We start from the raw sequence: 26,819 nt of genomic DNA, 5'->3' as shown, positions 1-26,819 counted from the left end.
AATTAGCCATGGATGGAGAGAGGGATTTGGACTTGTGGTTTTACTTAATTCTCCGTAATGGCTAATGATTATAACGGCAATTCTGATCCAACCATTCATTCATTAAAGTGGGTACTGTGTGACAGAGTGACAGACTGTTTTGTCAACATGAAAGACAGGAGGATGGCATTTGTGTTTCTTTACAACTAGGGCGAGTCAACATTATCTTTCTACTTGCACACACACAGCCACATCATATTTAGCTTATGTTGATTGGACTTATTTTTGGTTGAACTGGTGTTGGAACAGTGGAAGCAGCTCCTGTTTTCTTTGTGACTTGCTGTAACTCTCTGTGGTTCTAAATCAATAGTTGTTCAGTGGTCAGAAAATGTCAGAAACATTAACTTGACCATGCTGTAGGTCATGTAACTGTTTGTTACATGCAATATGCTTTGTGGACTTCACTGGACAGAGGTTTCTATCCGGTTTTGTGATAAAACAAAGTTGTGGTTGAATTTATTCTGCCACAGTGTCTTATTGTCTCAGCCTTTAGTCCTATATATAACTGTGTCTTATTGTCTAGACCTTTAGTCCTATATATCACGGTGTATTATTGTCTCAGCCTTTAGTCCTATATATCACGGTGTATTATTGTCTAGGCCTTTAGTCCTATATATATCCCTTCTTTCCTTTCTCTCCAAAACTCTTGAACGCGCCGTGCTTGGCCAGCTCTCTTGCTATCTCTCTCAGAATGACCTTCTTGATCCTAATCAGTCAGGTTTCAAGACTGGGCATTCAACTGAGACTGCTCTTCTCTGTGTCACGGAGGCTCTCCGCACTGCTAAAGCTAACTCTCTCTCCTCTGCTCTCATCCTTCTAGACCTATCTGCTGCCTTTGATACCGTGAACCATCAGATCCTCCTCTCCACCCTCTCCGAGCTGGGCATCTCTGGCACCGCGCACGCTTGGATTGCGTCCTACCTGACAGGTCGCTCCTACCAGGTGGCGTGGCGAGAATCTGTCTCCGCACCACGTGCTCTCACCACTGGTGTCCCCCAGGGCTCTGTTCTTGGCCCACTCCTATTCTCGCTATACACCAAGTCACTTGGCTCTGTCATATCCTCACATGGTCTCTCATATCATTGCTATGCAGATGACACACAATTAATCTTCTCCTTTCCCCCTTCTGACAACCAGGTGGCGAATCGCATCTCTGCATGTCTGGCAGACATATCAGTGTGGATGACGGATCACCACCTCAAGCTGAACCTCAGCAAGACGGAGCTGCTCTTCCTCCCGGGGAAGGACTGCCCGTTCCATGATCTCGCCATCACGGTTGACAACTCCCTTGTGTCCTCCTCCCAGAGTGCTAAGAGCCTTGGCGTGACCCTGGACAACACCCTGTCGTTCTCCACCAACATCAAGGCGGTGACCCGATCCTGTAGGTTCATGCTCTACAACATTCGCAGAGTACGACCCTGCCTCACACAGGAAGCGGCGCAGGTCCTAATCCAGGCACTTGTCATCTCCCGTCTGGATTACTGCAACTCGCTGTTGGCTGGGCTCCCTGCCTGTGCCATTAAACCCCTACAACTCATCCAGAACGCCGCAGCCCGTCTGGTGTTCAACCTTCCCAAGTTCTCTCACGTCACCCCGCTCCTCCGCTCTCTCCACTGGCTTCCAGTCGAAGCTCGCATCCGCTACAAGACCATGGTGCTTGCCTACGGAGCTGTGAGGGGAACGGCACCTCCGTACCTTCAGGCTCTGATCAGGCCCTACACCCAAACAAGGGCACTCCGTTCATCCACCTCTGGCCTGCTCGCCTCCCTACCTCTGAGGAAGCACAGTTCCCGCTCAGCCCAGTCAAAACTGTTCGCTGCTCTGGCACCCCAATGGTGGAACAAGCTCCCTCACGACGCCAGGACAGCGGAGTCAATCACCACCTTCCGGAGACACCTGAAACCCCACCTCTTCAAGGAATACCTGGGATAGGATAAGGTAATCCTTCTAACCCCCCCCCTTATAAGATTTAGATGCACTATTGTAAAGTGGTTGTTCAACTGGATATTATAGGTGAATGCACCAATTTGTAAGTCGCTCTGGATAAGAGCGTCTGCTAAATGACTAAAATGTAAATGTAAAATGTATATATCACGGTGTCAAGGCATATGAATTAACAGGTTATAGAGCACACAATGAAATGATCACAACACATGGGTTTTAATATGGCTGCCTCCCCCAGTGATTTTACCCACGCACCGCTACTGATTCAGAGTTGACCACATTTGACTCTCTAACTCCTCATATCTGATGAACAGTGATTTGTTGACACCGGAGGGAGAAGAGCATCCGGCAGCGTGTGCAACGATGTCCGAGAGGTTAAGAAAACTGTGTTCGTTGTTTGTAGTAACATCTTTGTTGTTGTAACATCCCAAACGGATGGTTTCACCGTTAAGGAATCTAGCTTTAAGAGAACTGTATATATTTACAATTAATCGCTTACCTCTTAGAACTGGTGTCTTGAGTCATTTTAGAGGCAGTGGTCCCCTCCTCTCTCTCCCCAGAGAGACTTATTTTAGAGGCAGTGGTCTCCTCCTCTCTCTCCCCAGAGAGACTCATTTTAGAGGCAGTGGTCTCCTCCTCTCTCTCCCCAGAGAGACTCATTTTAGAGGCAGTGGTCTCCTCCTCTCTCTCCCCAGAGAGACTCGTTTTAGAGGCAGTGGTCTCCTCCTCTCTCTCCCCAGAGAGACTCATTTTAGAGGCAGTGGTCCCCTCCTCTCTCTCCCCAGAGAGACTCATTTTAGAGGCAGTGGTCCCCTCCTCTCTCTCCCCAGAGAGACTCATTTTAGATGTAAGTCACAGCTCACTCAGCTACAATAAGAAATAACAGAACAGTCAATATTTCTGAACATTGAAGAACCAATAACAATGACAACACTTTTACGGTCTGTGGTCAGAGTTTAAACAGAGACTTCATGTTGCATTTAAACATTTACAGTCCAATCTGTTATTACTTTGACCTGGATCTCCATTAGCTAGTCTACCTGGTTGGATCCCCTGACTCCATAACAACAGCTGTCTACATGGGCTCCACACACAACTAAAATACATTATAGACATCTACTTTACATTGAAAGATGGTAGTAGACATTATAATGTGCAATCAATCGCCTATAACAACTCTATACCTCATAGCCTATAACATAAAATATTAATTAGGCTAATCAATATAAATCAACATAAAAGCCTAAAATTATTATTCTTGAAAGTTGAAATCAGTATTGTAATAACTTTACAATTCTGCGGATGTTTATCCCCCTAAATCACCTCTCTCTACAATAGTCTAAGTTCTGGTTTAATAGTAGCCTACAAGGTGACACGCATTGCTTTGTTATGCAAGAAAATGTCCAAAAATGGACACATTGGTTTGTCTGGCAAGTCCGTTTGATTGTGCATGAGCTGGGGTGTACTACTTAGTGCACACCGTACCAAACCGTTGCGTTTTGGAACGACAACGACTTTCAAATTAGTCTAAGTTCTCAAACACTTTTCTATAATAAATTGTAAAAGGCTACAAACCTCAAACATGTTTCTTCGGCTGTTATTTCTCTACTTCCTTATACAATGTTGGCTACTTCCCATTTCAACACAGTCGACGCGTTCAACACGTATAGTTTTATATTATATGTTCATATTTATGAAACATTAAGTCCCCAAACCCAGACGACGCTGGGCCAAATTGTGCGCCGCCCTATGGGTCTCCGGATCACGGACAGTTACAGCCCGCGATCGAACCCGGCTATGTATTGATGCAGTGTCTTAGACCGCTGCGCTACTCGGGAGCTTAAGTTAAAACAGCTGACAGATATTTCTTCCTAACCCTTTAAGAGAATACAGCCTACACACCATCGTTTCTTGTTCTGGTTTAGTAGTAGCCTACAAGGTGACACGCATTGCTTTGTTATGCAAGAAAATGTCCAAAAATTGACACATTGGTTTGTCTGGCAAGTACGTTTGATTGTGCAATAATAATAATAATTCAGAGCTGAACTGACTTTTGGAAACCCTGATTTAGTCAACATTTACATCGTTTATGTGCCATTTGTTGCATGTCACTTTTACTTGACCGACTTGACGAGACGGACTAGTTTCTTTAGCGACAGATTTACAAAATTCCGACGCACGTCGTCTTTCAGGAATTGAAACAACGCAAAGTGTCGACTGTGTTGGGGATCATCGGATAGCAAATCACGATAATGTGCAATCAATCACCTATAACAACAACTCACTACCTCATAGCCTATAACATCACATATTAATTAGGCTAATCAATATAAATCAACATAAAAGCCTAAAATGATTATTCTTGAAAGTTGAAATCAGTATTGTAATAACTTTACAATTCTGCGGATGTTTAACCCCCTAAATCACCTCTCTCTACAATAGTCTAACTTCTCAAACACTTTTCTATTTTAAATTGTAAAAGGCTACAAACCTCAAACATGTTTCTTCGGCCGTTATTTCTCTACTTCCTTATAAAATGTTGGCTACTTCCCATTTCAACACAGTCGACGCGTTCAACACGTATAGGTTTTTTATATTATATGTTGATATTTATGTCATATAAAGTCTTCATACACTTCATGCAGGTGTTCAGCCCATAAATTCATATTGTATCTGGTAAAAGTGGATTTGTATTAATGTGATGTGATTGAGTGATGTTTTGCAGTGCTACCAGCAGAGGGCAGTGGGACAACAACCAGGTTCGGCAGAAGGACGCTGGACGGGTCATATCTGTGTTGTTATGGTAACATGATAGGATGGGTAACCAATGATAGACAATGATTCTGCAGAACCCAAAACAGACTGATTATAATGTATAGTATATGATGTTACATTGAACTAATCACATTTATTAAAGACCAACTCACAGAGACACATAAATACATTCCATAACTTTTCATTTTATTTATTGAAAATGTATTTGACAGGGATTCTGCACATCAATCAACATTTCTGTAAATGTGACAGATTTAGCCAGCTAGCTAGTTTTCAACTGTAGTCCCTGGGCTGGTAGATAAACATTTTAATAAAAACTAAATAAATGTTTTTGCACTAACAACAACTGATTCTACTAATCAAAGGCTTGATGATAATTAGTTAATTAGTTTAATCTAAGGTGTTCGTTCTCGGGTAAAAACTAAAACATGCAGCCCTTTGGGGTCCCAGAGGAGAGGTTTGGAATAAACTGACCTACAATGTTATACAAATTAACTCATTATTTATTCATTATCTCACCAATTCACACACACACTGACACACACACACACTGACACACACACACACACACACACACACACACACACACACACACACACACACACACACACACACACACACACACACACACACACACACACACACACACACACACACACACACACACCACACACACACTCTCCTTCCCGCTAACTTTAGACCATGTGTATGCACAGTTTCTAGTGGTTGAAGTATTGCATTTCAAGAAGGCCAGTAGATTAGTATTTAGTGTAAATGTGGGATATGATGGACACGTGTATTCATAAGAATAAAAAGGTTGATAACAAGATGCAATCATTTACCGTTACTGAGAAGAGAGAACATCCATTCTGTTTATCTTTACATTTTAAAATAATTAGAAATAGCCATCTATTTCCTAGGCTTTTATTTATTTCGTTTCCATGATCGTTGCATAATAAATTCCTCACCTTTTCTGTGATGTTTTCATACTCACGAGGTAGCATATAGGCCTACAACGAGGTTACCATTCCTCCCATCTCTCGTTTAATTGGACCCACTTCACAGCAGTAAATAGATAAGCTATTTCAAGTATTTTGCTCTATGTAAAATACCAGGGGCCACATTTGTAAACGTTGTCTACACACAAAATATGCCACAAAACATCCATGTGCCAGTTTTCACGCAAATGTTGTCATTTATAAAAAGTGAACTTGACATGAGAATATGCTAATTCTCCCGCTAACTTTAGACCAGGCGTCCTTACAGTTTCTAGTGGTTGAAGTCTTGCATTGCAAGAAGACAAAAGTAGACTAGTAGTAGCCTGGTGCAGATGGGGAATATATGACGCGACTCTTATTCAGAACTAAAGAACAGGTAGGCCTGGCTAAATATAATAAAAAGATGCAATCATTGGCTGTTAGTGAGAAGAGCGAAAATTGATGTATCTTTACTTTCTATAATAATTAGAAGTAGGCATATATTTCCTGTTATTTATTTCATTTCCATGATCATTGCAGAATAAAATCCTATACTCGCCAAATATCCTATAGGCCTATAACAAGTTAGGATTGGCTACCATTCGTCCCATCTCTCATTTAATTGGACCCGACTTCACAGTAGTAAATAGATAAGCTACGGTATTTCAAGCAGACTATTTTGCTCTATGCGATCCGATCCGAAGCGCAGTTTAACGTTAGAACAGACGATTCACCTTTTCTATTGACGTTTGTAGGCTACGTCTGAATATGGTAATGTGACATTTCTTGCCTAGACAATATTTCATTTATAAACATAAAACATTATCATAATCATTGAGTAATAAATTCTTCACCTTTTCTGCCATGATGAGTTCATATTCCTGATGTAGTCTACAACAAATTACCATGCGCATTTCTCATTTAATTGGGCCTATTAGTAGCGTCTTTTGAACATAACATAACCTATCACCTTCACATTAAGAGTAGAAGTCTTCTCTGTTCACATAGTCTATCACCTTCACATTAAGAGTAGAAGTCTTCTCTGTTCACATAGTCTATCACCGTCACATTAAGAGTAGAAGTCTTCTCTGTTCACATAGTCTATCACCTTCACATTAAGAGTAGAAGTCTTCTCTGTTCACATAGTCTATCACCTTCACATTAAGTGTAGAAGTCTTCTCTGTTCACATAGTCTATCACCTTCACATTAAGAGTAGAAGTCTTCTCTGTTCACATAGTCTATCACCTTCACATTAAGAGTAGAAGTCTTCTCTGTTCACATAGTCTATCACCTTCACATTAAGAGTAGAAGTCTTCTCTGTTCACATAGTCTATCACCTTCACATTAAGAGTAGAAGTCTTCTCTGTTCACATAGTCTATCACCTTCACATTAAGAGTAGAAGTCTTCTCTGTTCACATAGTCTATCACCTTCACATTAAGAGTAGAAGTCTTCTCTGTTCACATAGTCTATCACCTTCACATTAAGAGTAGAAGTCTTCTCTGTTCACATAGTCTATCACCTTCACATTAAGAGTAGAAGTCTTCTCTGTTCACATAGTCTATCACCGTCACATTAAGAGTAGAAGCCTAGTTTAACTCGTTTTGGGATGGTGATTTCATGGTGATGTGGGTACCGTCTATTTCTCCATTCGTATTTGGGAACCCATTGATGGCAAAGAAACCCTTCAACCAGTTGTGCGATGGTATAAATTGTATGTTACACATTTTGCTGATGATTGCATCCAAAACACTGGCTCATCGAGTGATGTGTGATGTCGCTGGCCGATCAGAAAGCTTCCTCTGAAAAGTGCCCGTTGCCAAAAACCCAAGGGTAGATAGCACTTTGACGTGCACCAGAATGACATGGGTTGCCTTTCTATGGTAGGTCTTAAATCCTCGCAAAGATGCTATAAGATTGATTTTGCCAAGGGATATCTGATAAGCCAATCTGTACTTTCTGCTAAAAAGTCCCACCTGTCTGTAAAAACGTGCTCTCTGTGAAATGCAACGGTGCCAAATCTTCCAACAGAGCAGATCAGACATCTCATTAGATTTCCATTATCTCAGTCTGTTATAGGATTTACACAATAGTTTACCTTTCACACGTACCTCTAATTTAATACATTACTGTACTTTATATGGATTATTATCGTAACAAATGCACTGATGTGGTCAAATGATATATAGCCTGTCAAGACGTGTTGCATGAATTCACAATGTAAATACAATTAAATAAAACAATAATGTCATTATTACTCACAATTTCAGACATTTTCAACATTCAGTATATTTTCCCCATTCTGCACTTGACAAGCAGTTCCCTTATTCCACCACTTGGCGCTGTTCTGTTCGTATGCATGGTAATGGGGCTGAACACTGTCAAGCTAACATTTATATTGATAAATCTCACACTTTGCGTGGTAAGGATCCCTTGCATGGTTTACATACAGATTATCTCCTACGTATGATTGATAAATGAGGCCCCTGGTAATGAATAATAATCATTATTTTGATTAGAAGAATAATCTCAAAGTGCATAAAATAAACTAGAAAATAAAGTTTAACAAACAACACATTTGTATGTTTGGGGGGTTTGAACCAGAATTGTATTTTAGAACACAACAGGAGAGAATCAAAACTATGATGAGACGGGAGAAACATTCAAACTAAATGAAACCATAGCTGGTTTGTTGTTACTGATGGCCACCATTGATCACTTCCTCATTTACCCTAGCCGCACCCTCCATGGATCACTCCTTCATTTACCCTAGCCACACCCACCATGGATCACTTCCTCATTTACCCTAGCCGCACCCTCCATGGATCACTTCCTCATTTACCCTAGCCACACACCCCATGGATCACTTGGATCACTTCCTCATTTACCCTAGCCACACCCCCCAATGGACATGTATCATTGTTACAGAGTAAATATCTAGATATTATTACTTTATTACTGTTTCATTCACTTCTCACTTCCTGCTGACAGACTCTTATCCTGCCCCTCCTGCTGCTCCCCCTATGGACATTCCACAACAGACTCTTACCCTGCCCCCATCATCCAACAGACTCTTACCCTGCCCCCCAACAGATTCTTACCCTGCCCCCACCACCTGACAGACTCTTACCCTGCCCCCCAACAGACTCTTACCCTGCCCCCACCACCCAACAGACTCTTACCTTGTCCCCACCACCCAACAGACTCTTACCCTGCACCCACAACCCAACAGACTCTTACCTTGTCCCCACCACCCAACAGACTCTTACCCTACCCTCCCCACCCAACAGACGTATATCCTGCCCCCACCACCCAACAGAGTCTTACCCTGCCCCCACCACCCAACAGACTCTTACCCTGCCCCACCACCCAACAGACTCTTACCCTGCCCCACCACCACCCAACAGACTCTTACCCTGCCCCCACCACCCAACAGACTCTTACCCTGCCCACCACCCAACAGACTCTTACCCTTCCCTCCCCACCCAACAGAATCTTACCCTGCCCCCACCACCCAACAGACTCTTACCCTGCCCCCACCACCCAACAGACTCTTACCCTTCCCTCCCCACCCAACAGACTCTTACCCTGCCCCCACCACCCAACACTCTTACCCTGCCCCCACCACCCAACAGACTCTTACCCTGCCCACCACCCAACAGACTCTCATCCTGCCCCCAACAGACTCTTACCCTGCCCTTGTCCATGTGACTAATAAACTCTAAATGTATTATTATTATAATAATACTATTAATAGTTATTATTATTGTTATTATGAATAGAAGCATTATAAATAATGTTTTGTTATTTGTATTACTGCTGTTACCATGACAGCTATCTAGTTATCATTACTATTAATGCTGTTAATAAATGTCAACGTATAATAAGAAAGAAACCCTTTCCTCAACTACTTCCTTATAAATGGACTTCCTGTTTCAACACAGTGGGCGGATTCAACACCTACAGGTTTATTTGTTGATATTTATGTCATGTAAAGTCTTCAAACACTTAATACCAGTATTCAGCCTATAAGTTAACATTCTAACTAGTAAAAGTGCTGTTATTTTTTTATTTCCTTTGTTTTAATTAGGTGATGTTTTGCAGTGTAACCAGGAGGGGGCAGTGTGACACAACAACCAGGTTTGGCAGAAGGACTCTAGACAAGTGGTTCACAACCTGTGGTCCCTGGGGGTGGTGCAGCTGGTCCACAATTATTTTTAGATTGTAGTATTTTATTATTCAAAAATAATAACAGTTAGGAGTATTAATGGTATTATAAGCAATTTTACATTCCTTTTCATAATGCAAATAGTTTGATAATAATAGACCATTACAGGCCTTGTTACATTCACATGTATTGACAGAATTTGAACGGCAATATATTTGATGTGGAAAAATATCAGCGACTCCGTGAATGGTGGTCCTCAAGAGCTTTTAACAGTGATTTGATGGTCTCCAGAATGGAAAAGGTTGGGAACTGCTGAGCTAGACAGTCACATCTGTGTGGTAACATGATAGGATGGGTAACCAATGATATACAATGATTCTGCAGAACCCAAAACAGACTGATTATAATGTATAGTATATGATGTTACATTGAACTAACAGTAATCAGAGACCTACTAACATACATAGATATACACACACAGAATGTATTACATGTATTTGACTGGGATACTGCACATCAATCGACATTTCTTTAAATGTGCCAGATTTAGCCAGCTAGTTAGTTTTCAACTGTAGTCCCTGGGCAGGTAGATAAACATAAAAAATACAACATTAAAAAACATTTAGTAAATCATTGTGTATAGATGGGGTCTGATTGTCCTTCAGCCACTTTCAAGATATTGGTAAAGGAGTGACAGGTTACACAGCTCCTTATATGTCCTTCAGACACTCTCAAGTCATTGGTAAAGAGGTGACAGGTTACACAGCTCCTTATATGTCCTTCAGCCACTCTCAAGTCATTGGTAAAGGAGTGACAGGTTACACAGCTCCGTATATGTCCTTCAGCCACTCTCAAGTCATTGGTAAAGGAGTGACAGGTTACACAGCTCCTTATATGTTCTTCAATGGTCAATGTGTTCCAGACGTGAGGCTCTCACTGAGAAAACTGCTGATAGACTGAGGTGGTTGTGTTGATTTTCAGTCTCTCTCATGAACCTCTAACAGGAAAGCTGCTGATAGACTGAGGTGGTTGTGTTGATATTCAGCCTCTCTCATGAAACTCTAACAGGTCAACACTGTACAATATATTCATCAAATACATTTATGTTGAATGTGTGTAGGACTGACTGACCTTCCTGCTAGATAGTAGTCCAGCTAGGTACCTAGTGGAGGACTGACTGACCCTCCTGCTAGATAGGGGTCCAGCTAGGTACCTAGTGGAGGACTGACTGACCCTCCTGCTAGATAGGGGTCCAGCTAGGTACCTAGTGGAGGACTGACTGACCCTCCTGCTAGAAGATCCACACTTCCAGGAGGCTGCAGAAGGAGAGAGGCTGTGTGGTTGGTCCTTCTGTAAGTTTATTGCTATTATAGTGGTCATGTTTGATTGACATTTTCTGTACATTTTTGGGAGCCTGAATTAAAGCAACAGACAGCAAGAACATGTTGAACCATCCTGCCTGTCTATTCTGCCTTGTCTCCCCACACCCAGGGGTTGACTACAACTGTTGATCTGAGGCTGTGACCAAAGACAGGGGTCCAGCTCCCCAAGAAGGTTGATCATCCTGGAACTTGACTCATTTCCTTTTCTCAACACCATGTCGATGATGACTCGTGCCTTCTCTGCCCTCTCAGCTATCACCCTCACTGACTCCATTTCCTCCTGGTTGATGACTGTTTGTTGCAGGAGTCCATCCAGCAGACCATCCAGGACAGGTCCTGATACTCGTTTCACAAACTCTGTCCTTACAGAACGCAGCTGCTGCTCTGGAGAACCAGTCAGACTGCTCTCAGTCGGACCTCCTGCCCACAACACAACACCTGAGAGAGTCAGGTTACAAAATAACTACATTTGTTCATTCACATTTCAGACATTTAGAAACAGACTTCTTTCAAAGTGACCTACAATAAAAGTCTAAATTGTATTATTGAATCTTTGCACTAAGAACATATTCTATAACAATAACGACCTGCATCAATGAACACATCACACCACTACTGTTTCATTCATATTCAGTTTCACAGAAAAACAGTCTGGAGCATTCAGAACCAGGCTAATCTACATCAAGTCCTGGAGGAGATGTCATTGGGTCATTCAGAACCAGGCTCATCTACATCAAGTCCTGGAGGAGATGTCATTGGGTCATTCAGAACCAGGCTAATCTACATCAAGTCCTGGAGGAGATGTCATTGTTCTTGAAGACAGTCTTTTATAATCAGGACTTGTCCAGGTCCTACAGTAAACCATGTTGACTGACCCTCAAGTCATTGGTTTGTATCTCTCATGTTTACTTACTGGTTGAATGGGTTTCAGTGATGAATTCATCTGAAAGAAACAAAAATAGGTTATACCACTCTAAATAGCATCGGTCAGAAAATAACAGTTATGATTGACATATTCTCCTACCTATTGGTACCATCTCTCTCCATACAGTCCTCTCATCATCACCGATTAACTCCATCTCAATGTCAACCCCTGTGTTTCTCATAATCATCTTACAACAGCTTGGTGTGGTGTCTGCAGGTAACAGCTGAATCTTCTGTAGAAGGCCATATGGTGCAACGATTGAGACAACAGAGAGAGAGAGAAATAGTGAAATAGAATGATATTCCAGTTATTCATATACAATATGACAGATTCATGTCCTCAGCCTGATAAAACTGCACCTCTGGATTAATGGAAGTGGAGTGGGGATTCTTGAGTGCAAACCAACTGTTCAGCTTTAAGGACCCGTTTGGACTTGACAGGACGAATTCTGAAAATCCTTTGGACACCTGATTTTTCTCCCGTTCCTGAACAGCCTACAAAATGAGCAGCGTAGTAGTCAGTCAGAACAATGTGGTCTCGTAATTCACACAACTTGCAGCTCACTGAGAAACCAATGTTAGTCATAGTTTTTATTGTATTAATGAATGTTACAACAGAAATAGATTTCTCACAGAGCTGCATGTTGTCTTTGTAATCTAGAGATTTTCAACAAACTATCAGATTTCCTTCAGTAAGTTTCAACATACTGTTGTCACTTCAATGAAAGTGCCTCACCTCTTTCTGACTGGAGTTTCTGAGGAGCAGGTACAGCCTTGAAATGACTGTTGACCTTTTTACTGCCATATAGAGAACCACGTCACAGTGGACATCTACGTTCAAAGAAAGTAATCTCAGTATAACAGAGATAAGTGAGAACTTGGGATGGAGAATCTTAGCATGGAATCTGGTGACCTCATGCACTTCCTCTAAAGACACTCCATGTTCCTCAACATGAAGAATCTTCATCTCATTCCTCAGGGAAGGGTTGGTTCCTGAACAACACAATAAAAAGGAGACAGAGACAAATATTGTATTATTCATCCAACTAAAACACAAAGAATATGCAGTACCAGATCACAGTAAACTCAAACTCCCAGAATAGTTAATTAATTAATTCAGGAAGTGAAACTCAGTTACATGGAAATGTCTTTCTGAATACTATTTCTATATGGTTTTACCTAAACAGACACAGTGTGGCAGATGAACTTCCTCCAGTTCACCTAACTCCATAGTGATGTCCAGCAATGGACCACCTTGTGTGTACAGCATGTCTTTCAGAAGGTGACTGTAGGGTTCCCAGTTCCTGAAGTGATACTTCAGAATGACATCTCTCTCACACAGCCAGCGGAGCCCAGACACTGTGCACTCATAACTCCCTTTGGGTGTCCTGTGTCTGAGGGCAACAACAAGATATGGTAGAGAGGGTCAATGGTCAAATGGAGAGGTTGGATTAGAAGACTATTCCCAAAGGTAATGGGGAAATACACTAGCAAGTGGAATGAAATGTTAAAAGTAGCTATTTTACCTGAACATTGTCACTCCCTGGACAGTGGAAGTCAAGGGTTCAATCTGAAGCCAGTGTGTGGAGTCCTGAACAAGGACAAGCATGTCAGTAATACATATGGGGCCTGTTTCCAGGACACAGATTGAGTCTAGTGCTGGACTAAAAAGCATGCTCAATGGAAGTTTCAATAGAAAGTTCTATAAGGTCCAGGACTAGACTTAATCTGTGTCTGGGAAACTGGCCCATTAACCAAAGTAACTAATCTAATGTATTTATTCAATGTTACATGGAATGCTGGTGATTTATCAATTAAACTGTCTAATGACAAAATATGACAACAGCTAAAATCCTGCATGACTACAAGCAGAACACAGGACTGTCTATATCCCAGTATGAATGGTTGGTCAGTACACACCTGGCTTTGAGACTGTGTTTATATTACTAAAGCAGAACACAGGACTGTCTATATCCCAGTATGAATGGTTGGTCAGTACACACCTGGCTTTGAGACTGTGTTTATATTACTAAAGCAGAACACAGGACTGTCTATATCCCAGTATGAATGGTTGGTCAGTACACACCTGGCTTTGAGACTGTGTTTATATTACTAAAGCAGAACACAGGACTGTCTATAACCCAGTATGAATGGTTGGTCAGTACACACCTGGCTTTGAGACTGTGTTTATATTACTAAAGCAGAACACAGGACTGTCTATATCCCAGTATGAATGGTTGGTCAGTACACAACTGGCTTTGAGACTGTGCCTGACTCCTGCAGGTATGTAAAAGTAAGAATTTACATTATGACTTACCTCAACATGGTCACAAGTCTTACAGCTCTGAGGAATCCCTGAAGTCAAAAGTAGTTGTTATTTAAAATGGACAATCTCATGCAATAATGAATTAATAATGATTAATTAGACTTGTAATAAAAATGAATATAAGTGATCAACAGTCTCAGAATGTACACTCATTAGCATACCATAATCTGACATTAGTGTTATATTAATTAATGTTTGTGGAAGCAGGAAACAACATCGTTCTGGTCCATGTTTTGTAGATGTTGGGGGCCTGATTTCTGGTAGATCCTAGGATGAGAGCTTAAAGGTAGAGTCAGCTAAATGATGATGTACGAGCAGCACCACAGATATTGTGATGAGCAAGATGCCTGACTTCTCTCTCACACAGTCACACACAGTATCTGCCCATGTGCAAGGGTTCTCTTCACTCTCTTACAGAGTGGTAGCCACGGGACCAAAACAGTGGAGAAGTTTAGCCTTGCGCTACAATGCTCTTAGTTGTTGTAGAAATTGACCCACTATGCTGTTTACTTTGTGCATCAACGTCATATCGCTGACTCTACCTTTAAGTTTGTTTTGACCAAATAGATGATGATTGTGTTCCTTGCCTGGGAATCAAGAATAATGAACACTTTAATCATATTGATTTAAAAACAATTATCAGTTAACACTCACATGTCTCAGGTCCAGGCTTGATACAACTCTCTCCACCATGGTCTCTGCTGTTGGTAAAGCAGAAGAATAGTCAGTGATTAAACTAAATACAACTTATAAAGGCTTTATTTAGCATACATACAGTCTGTCTGTAGGTCCAACAGAACACATTAAAACACACCACTACTACTAATCTAACTGTCTGTAGGTCCAACAGAACACACTACTAATCAAAACACATTGAATAACACATTCCTAGAATACAGTCATGTAAAGTTTTGAAGTGTATGAGATATAAGAAAGTTTAGGAAATATTTTTTACACATCCAGTATTTAACCTCTTTTGGGGGTTAGTGACAATACTAGCTTCACATGGAGAACTGTCACGTTCTCTATCTTCAAACTCCCTGTCATATATGAGCCAAGGCGCAGCGTGCCGGTAATTCCACATCTTTATTTGAAGAAAACCGAAACAAAACAATTAACAATTAGGTAAACAGCAAGAAACGTAACGCAACTGTGGCGTACACACACGGAAAGAATAATAACCCACAAACACAGGTGGGGAAAAGGCTGCCTAAGTATGATTCCCAATCAGAGACAACGAAAGACAGCTGCCTCTGATTGGAAACCATACTCGGCCAATAAAGAAAAAACAACATAGACATACAACACATAGAATGCCCACCCCATGTCACACCCTGACCTAACCAAACAGAGAAAAATGACTCTCTCAGGTCAGGGCGTGACAAGAACACCATTGTGTTCGTGAGAATCTCCCCTTTCCATTGTGGGGTCAGATGATTTTGTAGCCAAACCGGTTCGGACGCTACAAACAGAAGTTGGCACATCGATGGTTCTGACTTCAGATGAGTCCCCTGACAAAACACCCTACTAATCTAACTACTACTAATCTAACTGACTAGCTCTGCCACCTTTCACCTCTACTACTAATCTAACTACTACTAATCTAAGTACTACTAATTTAACTACTACTAATCTAACTGACTAGCTATGCCACCTTCCATTTCTACTACTAATCTAACTACTACTAATCTAACTACTACTAATCTAACTGACTAGCTCTGCCACTTTTCACTGTGGATGCAGTGGATTAAAACACAGATGTACTTTTTACCCATTTCTCTCCCCAATTTCATAATATCCAATTGGTAGTTACAGTACGGAATCGCGAGTGGCGAAGGTCGAGAGCTAGCCAGCCGCACCACTGCTTCTTGACACACTGCCTGTTTAACCCGGAAGCCAGCCGCACTACTGCTTCTGTCACGTCCTGACCATAGTAAGTTGTTATTTTCTATGGTAGAGTAGGTCAGGGCGTGACAGGGGGTGTTTGTCTGTTTTTGTATTTCTATGTTTAGTTTCTAGTTTTTTGTATTTCTAGATTAGTTTTGGTTGGCATGACCTCCAATTAGAGGAAGCCGGTTGTCGTTGTCTCTAATTGGAGGCCATATTTAAGTTGATGTTTGTGTCACTGGTGTTTGTGGGTGATTATATTTTGTGAGTAGTGTACGCCTGCTCTGCGTCACGGCTTTCTTATTTTGTATTCCAAGTTTATTGTTTATAGCATTACTTTCACTATTTAATAAAAGATGTGGAACTACGATCACGCTGCGTATTGGTCCGATCCTTCCGAAAGCCTTGACAGCTTCTTGACACAATGCCTGCTTAACCCGGAAGCCAGCCGTACCACTGCTTCTCGACACACTGCCTGTTTAACCCGGAAGCCAGCCGCCCCAATTTGTCAGAGGAAACACCGTACAGCTGGCGACCGAAGTCAGCGTTCATGCGCTCAGCCACCACAAGGAGTCGCTAGAGCGTGATGGGACAAGGACATCCCAGCCAGCCAAACCCTCCCCTAACCCAGACAACGCTGGGACAATTATGGCCGCCTCACGGGTCTACTGGTCCGCCCGGCTTCGGCACAGCCCGGGATCGAACCCGGATCTGTAGTGATGCCTCAAGCACTCGGGAGCCCGATGGGGATTATTTTATTATGTTACTTAGATTGACACACCACTGGGCCAATCGACTTCAGGGGGTTAATAAAACACATCAACAATAATCAAATTATAGTAATGATTCCAGAGGAATATAAAACACTGCTATGATATAAAACACTGCTATGACTCACCTTTGAATGTGTTGGTCATCAATCTGACACAGGGTCACTGAGGTCACTGAGGAGGAGTAAACCCCAAACCCAGGATAGAGGGGTTCAGTAAACGTGGTGTGTTCTGTGTAAAGGTGTGTCAGTGTACCAGAGGAGGACACACAATAGAAGGACAAAGTACCAGCTGGCCAGTCCAGATACACTCCAACTCTGTTAGGAACAGGACCAGAGATGGATCTCCAGACTTCATCATGGTAAAATGTGGAACCACTATAAGAGCACACTAAACACCAGGACTTCCTATTGGCTCCAATCAAACTGTCTCTCCCCCGTCCCTTCCTCTTCATTCCTTTGTACACCACACCAATGTCAATCATGCCATCATCCATCTCCACCTCCCAGTAATAAGGACACCCAGATAAGCCTTCTCTGCAGAGAACATGGGGGCTACAGTCAAATCTGTCTGGATGGTCTTCATAATGCTGCATCTCTTCCACCCGTGTCACCTTACTGTTCCCCTCAGACAGTATCAGGTTTGGGTTTACTGTATTTGGGTCCAGGGTGAGATGACAGGCATCTGTAGACAAAAGGAGAGTTTAATCAAACCACATCTTCATATAAAATGTTGTTTTGTAGTTACAGAACAAGTATTGATTAGTTACTATGATACTATAGTTCTGAATATGCAGTTAATTAGGATTGAAGAGACGTACATTTCCTCAGCCCTGATTTGAGCCTGCACTCTCCACCATGATCCACACTGTAGGAGAAACAGGTTATTGACTGACAAAGACCTAATAAAGCAGTCAACATTTAAACCATATTGTTGTGTTCTGGTGCACTATCCAAGTTCATTACTAGAGACATACAGGTATTCTATCCTACCTACTGCATACAGAACGGAGTACAATTCATTACTAGAGACATACAGGTATTCTATCCTACCTACTGCATACAGAACGGAGTACAATTCATTACTAGAGACATACAGGTACTCTATCCTACCTACTGCATACAGAACAGAGTACAATTCATTACTAGAGACATACAGGTATTTTATCCTACCTACTGCATACAGAACAGAGTACAATTCATTACTAGAGACATACAGGTATTCTATCCTACCTACTGCATACAGAACGGAGTACAATTCATTACTAGAGACATACAGGTATTCTATCCTACCTACTGCATACAGAACAGACTACAATTCATTACTAGAGACATACAGGTATTATATCCTACCTACTGCATACAGAACAGAGTACAATTCATTACTAGAGACAAACAGGTATTCTATCCTACCTACTGCATACAGAGCGGAGTACAATTCCAACAGGATATCAGAGATGCAGAAGAAGAGTATTCATGTAGTGATGATGTATGCTGTGTTGGAGTGCTCAGCCTGCTGAGTAAACTTCCCCTTAATTCTACCATCATGTCCTCATGTTACTGAACCTACTACACTACATATGACACAACCACTGCTCACACTATTAGGACATCTATTCTGACTTACTTCAGCTTCATCAGTTTATATGTGGGATCCACCAGAGCAGCTGAAAGCAGTCCCCCTGCAGAGTCTCCTGGGTGATTGTAGCTCAGGTCCAGCTCTTTCAGGTGGGAGGGGTTTGACCTCAGAGCTGAAGACAGAGCAGCACAGCCCTCCTCTGTGACCAGACAGCCAGACAGCCTACAGAGAGACACAACAGCTGTCTAGGTTGGTGTACTGGTGTCAATCATCTTGTAGGACACCCATACATTTGTCCATGACACAAACATTGTGAAGAAACGTCAGATTTTCAGAGTATTTGTTTTACTAAGCTCAGTACTGACCTGACTGAAACAGCTGTACTTACCCCAGTGTGTGTAGTTTACAGTCTGGATCCTCCAGTCCAGCAGACAGCAGTGTAACTCAGCTCAGTACAGACCTGACTGAAACAGCTGTACTTACCCCAGTGTGTGTAGTTTACAGTCTGGATCCTCCAGTCCAGCAGACAGCAGTGTAACTCCTGAGTCCTGCAGGTCATTGTCTCTCAGCTCCAGTTGTTTCAGTTGTGAGTTGGGTGAACTCAGGACTGAGGCCAGAACTGAACAGCAACCCTCTGTCAAACCACACTGACCTAGACTAGAGGGCAGAAGAGCACATGATTAACACATGTTTAAAACATCCACATAATAACTCATACTGAAGATATTTAACTCACACTAGTGTCTGTATGTTGCGGAGTGGACTGGTTAGGCCAACACAGAGCAGCTCCACTCCTCTGTCTTCCAGGTCATTGTAGCTGAGGTCCAGTTCTCTCAGGGGGGAGTTTGGTGTCTGCAGAGCTGAGGCCAGAGCCTCACAGGATTCATATGTGAGGTTACAGTGATCCAGTCTGGAGAGAGGAGATATATCGACACTGTTAAATATGCAAAACATTAAGAATAATGAGATGCATTAAGACAATAACAGAAGGACACATTATTAACAAATGTTAACTTTTTACAACCATTTTCATATTTTCATATATTTGTAGTATATGTTTTTACAAGATGAGTGATGAGAAGAGAATCATCCAGCTCATTGGGTCTCTACACCCCCCATATGCCATGTCATGAAATATGCAGACAGACGGATTAAAAGTGTGTTTCCATTGTAATACTTCTGACAGACAACTTCTAACTCCGCCCATAACTTTTGGAATTATAGCATTCCCAGAAAGCATAAATTATTGACTCATTGTTAGTTCTACACTTAAGACATGACTCTGTTGTTCTGCTGTAGCATTTGTTAATTTTGTCTCGTGTAATAAACTCTATACATTAGTTTATACTGGATTAATCATATATTTTTGCTAACTTTAATTTTGTTAGTTATGTTCCAACATTCCCTCCATCTTGTGACCAATATCAGTTCTTTTTAAGTCTTGGTCCCAATAGTTTATATATTTTACTAAAAACACACTAACTAACTCACTCAATATATTTAACCTTAGTTTGATATATTTATCACATTTGATGAATGTTTCTGCATATTTACCAAGATTTTAAAATAATGTTAACATAATAACTACAAATATATAAACACTATAAAGACAGTGGATACTGAAGTTATTTAACTCACATTAGTGTCTGTATGTTGCGGAGTGGACTGGTTAGTCCAACACAGAGCAGCTCCACTCCTCTGTCTCCCAGGTCATTGTAGCTGAGGTCCAGTTCTCTCAGGGGGGAGTTTGGTGTCTGCAGAGCTGAGGCCAGAGTCTCACAGGATTCATATGTGAGTTTACAGCCAGCCAGTCTGGAGAGAGGAGATATGTCGACACACTGTTAAATATGCAAAGCTTTAAGAATAATGAGATGCATTAAGACAATAACAGAAGGACATGACTAGACTATGTTAAAAACATACTAACTCACTCAAGATATTTAACCTTAGTTTCATATATTTATCACATTTCATGTATCTTTCTGCATATTTACCAAGATGTTCAAATAATGTTAAAAACATAATAACACCTAATTACTATAAATATATAAACACTATAAAGACAGTGGATACTGAAGATATTTAACTCACACTAGTGTCTGTATGTTGCAGAGTGGACTGGTTAGTCCAACACAAAGCAGCTCCACTCCTCTGTCTTCCAGGTCATTGTAGCTGAGGTCCAGTTCTCTCAGGGGGGAGTTTGGTGTCTGCAGAGCTGAGGCCAGAGCCTCACAGGATTTATATGTGAGTTTACAGCCATCCAGTCTGGAGAGAGGAGACAACTTGCAGACCTGTTTACGCTGCTGTGCGTTTTTGTTGCCGATCTTACTTTGATACCTGACGGTTTTTTACTTTTTCATTACCGTATATTTTTACTTTTTCCCTCACTCAACTTTTTTCATTCAACTTTTTCACCCCGGAGGTTTTATCTGGACATGGTTCGTCAGGACTTCAAACAGCCGAAGCTAAGTAACATTAACATGATGCCTTCTAATTGCAGTCGTTGTACTTATAATATACAGGAGAACGATCGCCTTACGGCAAGGATAGCTGTGCTGCAAGCCCAGCTTCAGACGCGATCGTTAGGCAAGGGTAATTTCAGTGTAGGAAAGGATGAAACAGCGTCTGTGCCACCAGTAAGTACAGATAGTAACGTTAGTATAAACCCCCTCGCACGGTCCCCGCAGCCGGACATCTTTCTCATGGCTTCTGGAGGGAAACGCTGTAGGAATGCTCAACCGGTGTCGCTTATTCAGCCGACAGAAACTTTCAACCGGTTCTCCCCATTAAGCGAGTCGGAGTCGGAGGCCGAGACTTCTCTGGTCTCTACTCCTCCCGTTGTGGGGTCTGAGACGCCGACGGCTCCCACCATTAGCTCTGACAAATTGAAAACCCTAGTCATTGGCGACTCCATTACCCGCAGTATTAGACTTAAAACTAATCATCCAGCGATCATACACTGTTTACCAGGGGGCAGGGCTACCGACGTTAAGGCTAATCTAAAGACGGTGCTGGCTAAAGCTAAAACTGGCGAGTGTAGAGAGTATAGAGATATTGTTATCCACGTCGGCACCAACGATGTTAGGATGAAACAGTCAGAGGTCACCAAGCGCAACATAGCTTCAGCGTGTAAATCAGCTAGAAAGATGTGTCGGCATCGATTAATTGTCTCTGGCCCCCTCCCAGTTAGGGGGAGTGATGAGCTCTACAGCAGAGTCTCACAACTCAATCGCTGGTTGAAAACTGTTTTCTGCCCCTCCCAAAAGATAGAATTTGTAGATAATTGGCCCTCTTTCTGGGACTCACCCACAAACAGGACCAAGCCTGGCCTGTTGAGGAGTGACGGACTCCATCCTAGCTGGAGGGGTGCTCTCATCTTATCTACGAACATAGACAGGGCTCTAACTCCTCTAGCTCCACAATGAAATAGGGTGCAGGCCAGGCAGCAGGCTGTTAGCCAGCCTGCCAGCTTAGTGGAGTCTGCCACTAGCACAGTCAGTGTAGTCAGCTCAGCTTTCCCCATTGAGACCGTGTCTGTGCCTCGATCTAGGTTGGGCAAAATTAAAAATGGCGGTGTTCGCTTTAGCAATCTCACTAGTATAAAGACCTCCTCCATTCCTGCCATTATTGAAAGAGATTGTGATACCTCACATCTCAAAATTGGGTTACTTAATGTTAGATCCCTCACTTCCAAGGCAGTTATAGTCAATGAACTAATCACTGATCATAATCTTGATGTGATTTGCCTGACTGAAACATGGCTTAAGCCTGATGAATTTACTGTGTTAAATGAGGCCTCACCCCCTGGTTACACTAGTGACCATACCCCCCGTGCATCCGGCAAAGGCGGAGGTGTTGCTAACATTTACGATAGCAAATTTCAATTTACAAAAAAAAAAACAACAATGACGTTTTCGTCTTTTGAGCTTCTAGTCATGAAATCTATGCAGCCTACTCACTCACTTTTTATAGCTACTGTTTATAGGCCTCCTGGGCCAAATGCAGTGTTCCTCACTGAGTTCCCTGAATTCCTATCGGATCTTGTAGTCATAGCAGATAATATTCTAATTTTTGGTGACTTTAACATTCACATGGAAAAGTCCACAGACCCACTCCAAAAGGCTTTCGGAGCCATCATCGACTCAGTGGGTTTTGTCCAACATGTCTCTGGACCTACTCACTGCCACAGTCATACTCTGGACCTAGTTTTGTCCCATGGAATAAATGTTGTGGATCTAAATGTTTTTCCTCATAATCCTGGACTATCGGACCACCATTTTATTACGTTTGCAATTGCAACAAATAATCTGCTCAGACCCCAACCAAGGAGCATTAAAAGTCGTGCTATAAATTCTCAGACAACCCAAAGATTCCTTGATGCCCTTCCAGACTGCCTCTGCCTACCCAAGGACGTCAGAGGACAAAAATCAGTTAACCACCTAACCGAGGAACTCAATTTAACCTTGCGCAATACCCTAGATGCAGTTGCACCCCTAAAAACTAAAAACATCTGTCATAAGAAACTAGCTCCCTGGTATACAGAAAATACACGAGCTCTGAAGCAAGCTTCCAGAAAATTGGAACGGAAATGGCGCCACACCAAACTGGAAGTCTTCCGACTAGCTTGGAAAGACAGTACCGTGCAGTATCGAAGAGCCCTTACTGCTGCTCGATCATCCTATTTTTCCAACTTAATTGAGGAAAATAAGAACAATCCGAAATTTATTTTTGATACTGTCGCAAAGCTAACTAAAAAGCAGCCTTCGCAAATGGAGGATGGCTTTCACTTCAGCAGTAATAAATTTATGAACTTCTTTGAGGAAAAGATCATGATCATTAGAAAGCAAATTACAGACTCCTCTTTAAATCTGGGTATTCCTCCAAAGCTCCATTGTCCTGAGTCTGCACAACTCTGCCAGGACCTAGGATCAAGGGAGATACTAAAGTGTTTTAGTACTATATCTCTTGACGCAATGATGAAAATAATCATGGCCTCCAAACCCTCAAGCTGCATACTGGACCCTATTCCAACTAAACTACTGAAAGAGCTGCTTCCTGTGCTTGGCCCTCCTATGTTGAACATAATAAACGGCTCTCTATCCACCGGATGTGTACCAAGCTCACTAAAAGTGGCAGTAATAAAGCCTCTCTTGAAAAAGCCGAATCTTGATCCAGAAATTATAAAAAACTATCGGCCTATATCGAATCTTCCATTCCTCTCCAAAATTTTAGAAAAAGCTGTTGCACAGCAACTGACTGCCTTCCTGAAGACAAACAATGTATACGAAACGCTTCAGTCTGGTTTTAGACCCCATCATAGCACTGAGACTGCACTTGTGAAGGTGGTAAATGACCTTTTAATGACGTCAGACCGAGGCTCTGCATCTGTCCTCGTGCTCCTAGATCTTAGTGCCGCTTTTGATACCATCGATCACCACATTCTTTTGGAGAGATTGGAAACCCAAATTGGTCTACATGGACAAGTTCTGGCCTGGTTTAGATCTTATCTGTCGGAAAGATATCAGTTTGTCTCTGTGAATGGTTTGTCCTCTGACAAATCAATTGTAAATTTCGGTGTTCCTCAAGGTTCCGTTTTAGGACCACTATTGTTTTCACTATATATTTTACCTCTTGGGGATGTCATTCGAAAACATAATGTTAAATTTCACTGCTATGCAGACGACACACAGCTGTACATTTCAATGAAACATGGTGAAGCCCCAAAATTGCCCTCGCTAGAAGCCTGTGTTTCAGACATAAAGAAGTGGATGGCTGCAAACTTTCTACTTTTAAACTCGGACAAAACAGAGATGCTTGTTCTAGGTCCCAAGAAACAAAGAGATCTTCTGTTGAATCTGACAATTAATCTGGATGGTTGTACAGTCGTCTCAAATAAAACTGTGAAGGACCTCGGCGTTACTCTGGACCCTGATCTCTCTTTTGAAGAACATATCAAGACTGTTTCAAGGACAGCTTTTTTCCATCTACGTAACATTGCAAAAATCAGAAATTTTCTGTCCAAAAATGACGCAGAAAAATTAATCCATGCTTTTGTTACTTCTAGGCTGGACTACTGCAATGCTCTACTTTCCGGCTACCCGGATAAAGCACTAAATAAACTTCAGTTAGTGCTAAATACGGCTGCTAGAATCCTGACTAGAACCAAAAAATTTGATCATATTACTCCAGTGTTAGCCTCCCTACACTGGCTTCCTGTTAAGGCAAGGGCTGATTTCAAGGTTTTACTGCTAACCTACAAAGCATTACATGGGCTTGCTCCTACCTATCTTTCCGATTTGGTCCTGCCGTACATACCTACACGTACGCTACGGTCACAAGACGCAGGCCTCCTAATTGTCCCTAGAATTTCTAAGCAAACGGCTGGAGGTAGGGCTTTCTCCTATAGAGCTCCATTTTTATGGAATGGTCTGCCTACCAATGTGAGAGACGCAGACTCAGTCTCAACCTTTAAGTCTTTACTGAAGACTTATCTCTTCAGTAGGTCCTATGATTAAGTATAGTCTGGCCCAGGAGTGTGAAGGTGAACGGAAAGGCTGGAGCAACGAACCGCCCTTGCTGTCTCTGCCTTGCCGGTTCCCCTCTTTCCACTGGGATTCTCTGCCTCTAACCCTTTTACAGAGGCTGAGTCACTGGCCTACTGGTGTTCTTCCATGCCGTCCATGGGAGGGGTGCGTCACTTGAGTGGGTTGAGTCACTGACGTGGTCTTCCTGTCTGGGTTGGCGCCCCCCCCCCCCCCCCTTGGGTTGTGCCATGGCGGAGATCGTTGTGGGCTATACTCGGCCTTGTCTTAGGACGGTAAGTTGGTGGTTGGAGACATCCCTCTAGTGGTGTGGGGGCTGTGCTTTGGCAAAGTGGGTGGGGTTATATCCTGCCTGTTTGGCCCTGTCCGGGGGTATCATCGGATGGGGCCACAGTGTCTTCTGATCCCTCCTGTCTCAGCCTCCAGTATTTATGCTGCAGTAGTTTATGTGTCGGGGGGCTAGGGTCAGTCTGTTACATCTGGAGTATTTCTCTTGTCTTATCCGGTGTCCTGTGTGTATTTAAATATGCTCTCTCTAATTCTCTCTTTCTCTCTTTCTGTCTTTCTCTCGGAGGACCTGAGCCCTAGGACCATGCCTCAGGACTACCTGGTATGATGACTCCTTGCTGTCCCCAGTCCACCTGGCCGTGCTGCTGCTCCAGTTTCAACTGTTCTGCCTGCGGCTATGGAACCCTGACCTGTTCACCGGACGTGCTTGTTGCACCCTCGACAACTACTATGATTATTATTATTTGACCATGCTGGTCATTTATGAACATTTTAACATTTTAACATTTTGACCATGTTCTGTTATAATATCCACCCTGCACAGCCAGAAGAGGACTGGCCACCCCTCATAGCCTGGTTCCTCTCTAGGTTTCTTCCTAGGTTTTTGGCCTTTCTAGGGAGTTTTTCCTAGGGAGTTTTTCCTAGCCACCGTGCTTCTTTCACATGCTTTGCTTGCTGTTTGGGGTTTTAGGCTGGGTTTCTGTACAGCACTTTGAGAATATCAGCTGATGTACGAAGGGCTATATAAAAATAAATTTGATATGTCAATAAAATGTTAAATTTGCAAAGCTTTAAGAATAATGAGATGCATTAAGACAATAACAGAAGGACATGACTAGACTATGTTAAAAACATACTAACTCACTCAAGATATTTAACCTTAGTTTCATATATTTATCACATTTCATGTATGTTTCTGCATATTTACCAAGATGTTCAAATAATGTTAAAAACATAATAACACATAATTACTATAAATATATAAACACTATAAAGACAGTGGATACTGAAGATATTTAACTCACACTAGTGTCTGTATGTTGCAGAGTGGACTGGTTAGTCCAACACAGAGCCGCTTCACTCCTCTGTCTTCCAGGTCATTGTAGCTGAGGTTCAGTTCTCTCAGGGGGGAGTTTGGTGTCTGCAGAGCTGAGGTCAGAGTCTCACAGGATTCATACGTGAGTTTACAGTGATCCAGTCTTGAGAGAGGAGATAATCT

The 26,819-nt window shown here is 42.2% G+C and overlaps 1 protein-coding gene across 1 annotated transcript in view; it reads right to left on the bottom strand.

Annotated features, from left to right (window-relative positions):
* LOC106594467 (uncharacterized) overlaps positions 1–26,819 on the bottom strand; it is a 61,208-nt gene that overhangs the window by 26,297 nt on the left and 8,092 nt on the right. The window contains exons 5-19 of the mRNA XM_082978224.1: positions 26,626–26,799; positions 20,862–21,035; positions 20,409–20,582; positions 19,507–19,680; positions 19,254–19,427; positions 18,819–18,992; positions 18,013–18,059; positions 17,321–17,876; positions 15,190–15,236; positions 14,527–14,564; positions 13,736–13,800; positions 13,389–13,603; positions 12,946–13,202; positions 12,570–12,704; positions 12,310–12,442 (exon numbers count right to left, since the gene is read on the bottom strand). Of these exons, the coding sequence (XP_082834350.1) occupies positions 12,310–12,442; positions 12,570–12,704; positions 12,946–13,202; positions 13,389–13,603; positions 13,736–13,800; positions 14,527–14,564; positions 15,190–15,236; positions 17,321–17,876; positions 18,013–18,059; positions 18,819–18,992; positions 19,254–19,427; positions 19,507–19,680; positions 20,409–20,582; positions 20,862–21,035; positions 26,626–26,799 (2,537 nt within the window). The remainder of the gene's footprint in view (positions 1–12,309; positions 12,443–12,569; positions 12,705–12,945; positions 13,203–13,388; positions 13,604–13,735; positions 13,801–14,526; positions 14,565–15,189; positions 15,237–17,320; positions 17,877–18,012; positions 18,060–18,818; positions 18,993–19,253; positions 19,428–19,506; positions 19,681–20,408; positions 20,583–20,861; positions 21,036–26,625; positions 26,800–26,819) is intronic.

The sequence above is a fragment of the Salmo salar genome, chromosome 08 (genome assembly GCF_965601325.2).
Source record: "Salmo salar chromosome 08, fSalSal1, whole genome shotgun sequence".
In the NCBI taxonomy this organism is placed as follows: domain Eukaryota; kingdom Metazoa; phylum Chordata; class Actinopteri; order Salmoniformes; family Salmonidae; genus Salmo; species Salmo salar.
This window is presented reverse-complemented; position numbering and strand designations above follow the sequence as displayed.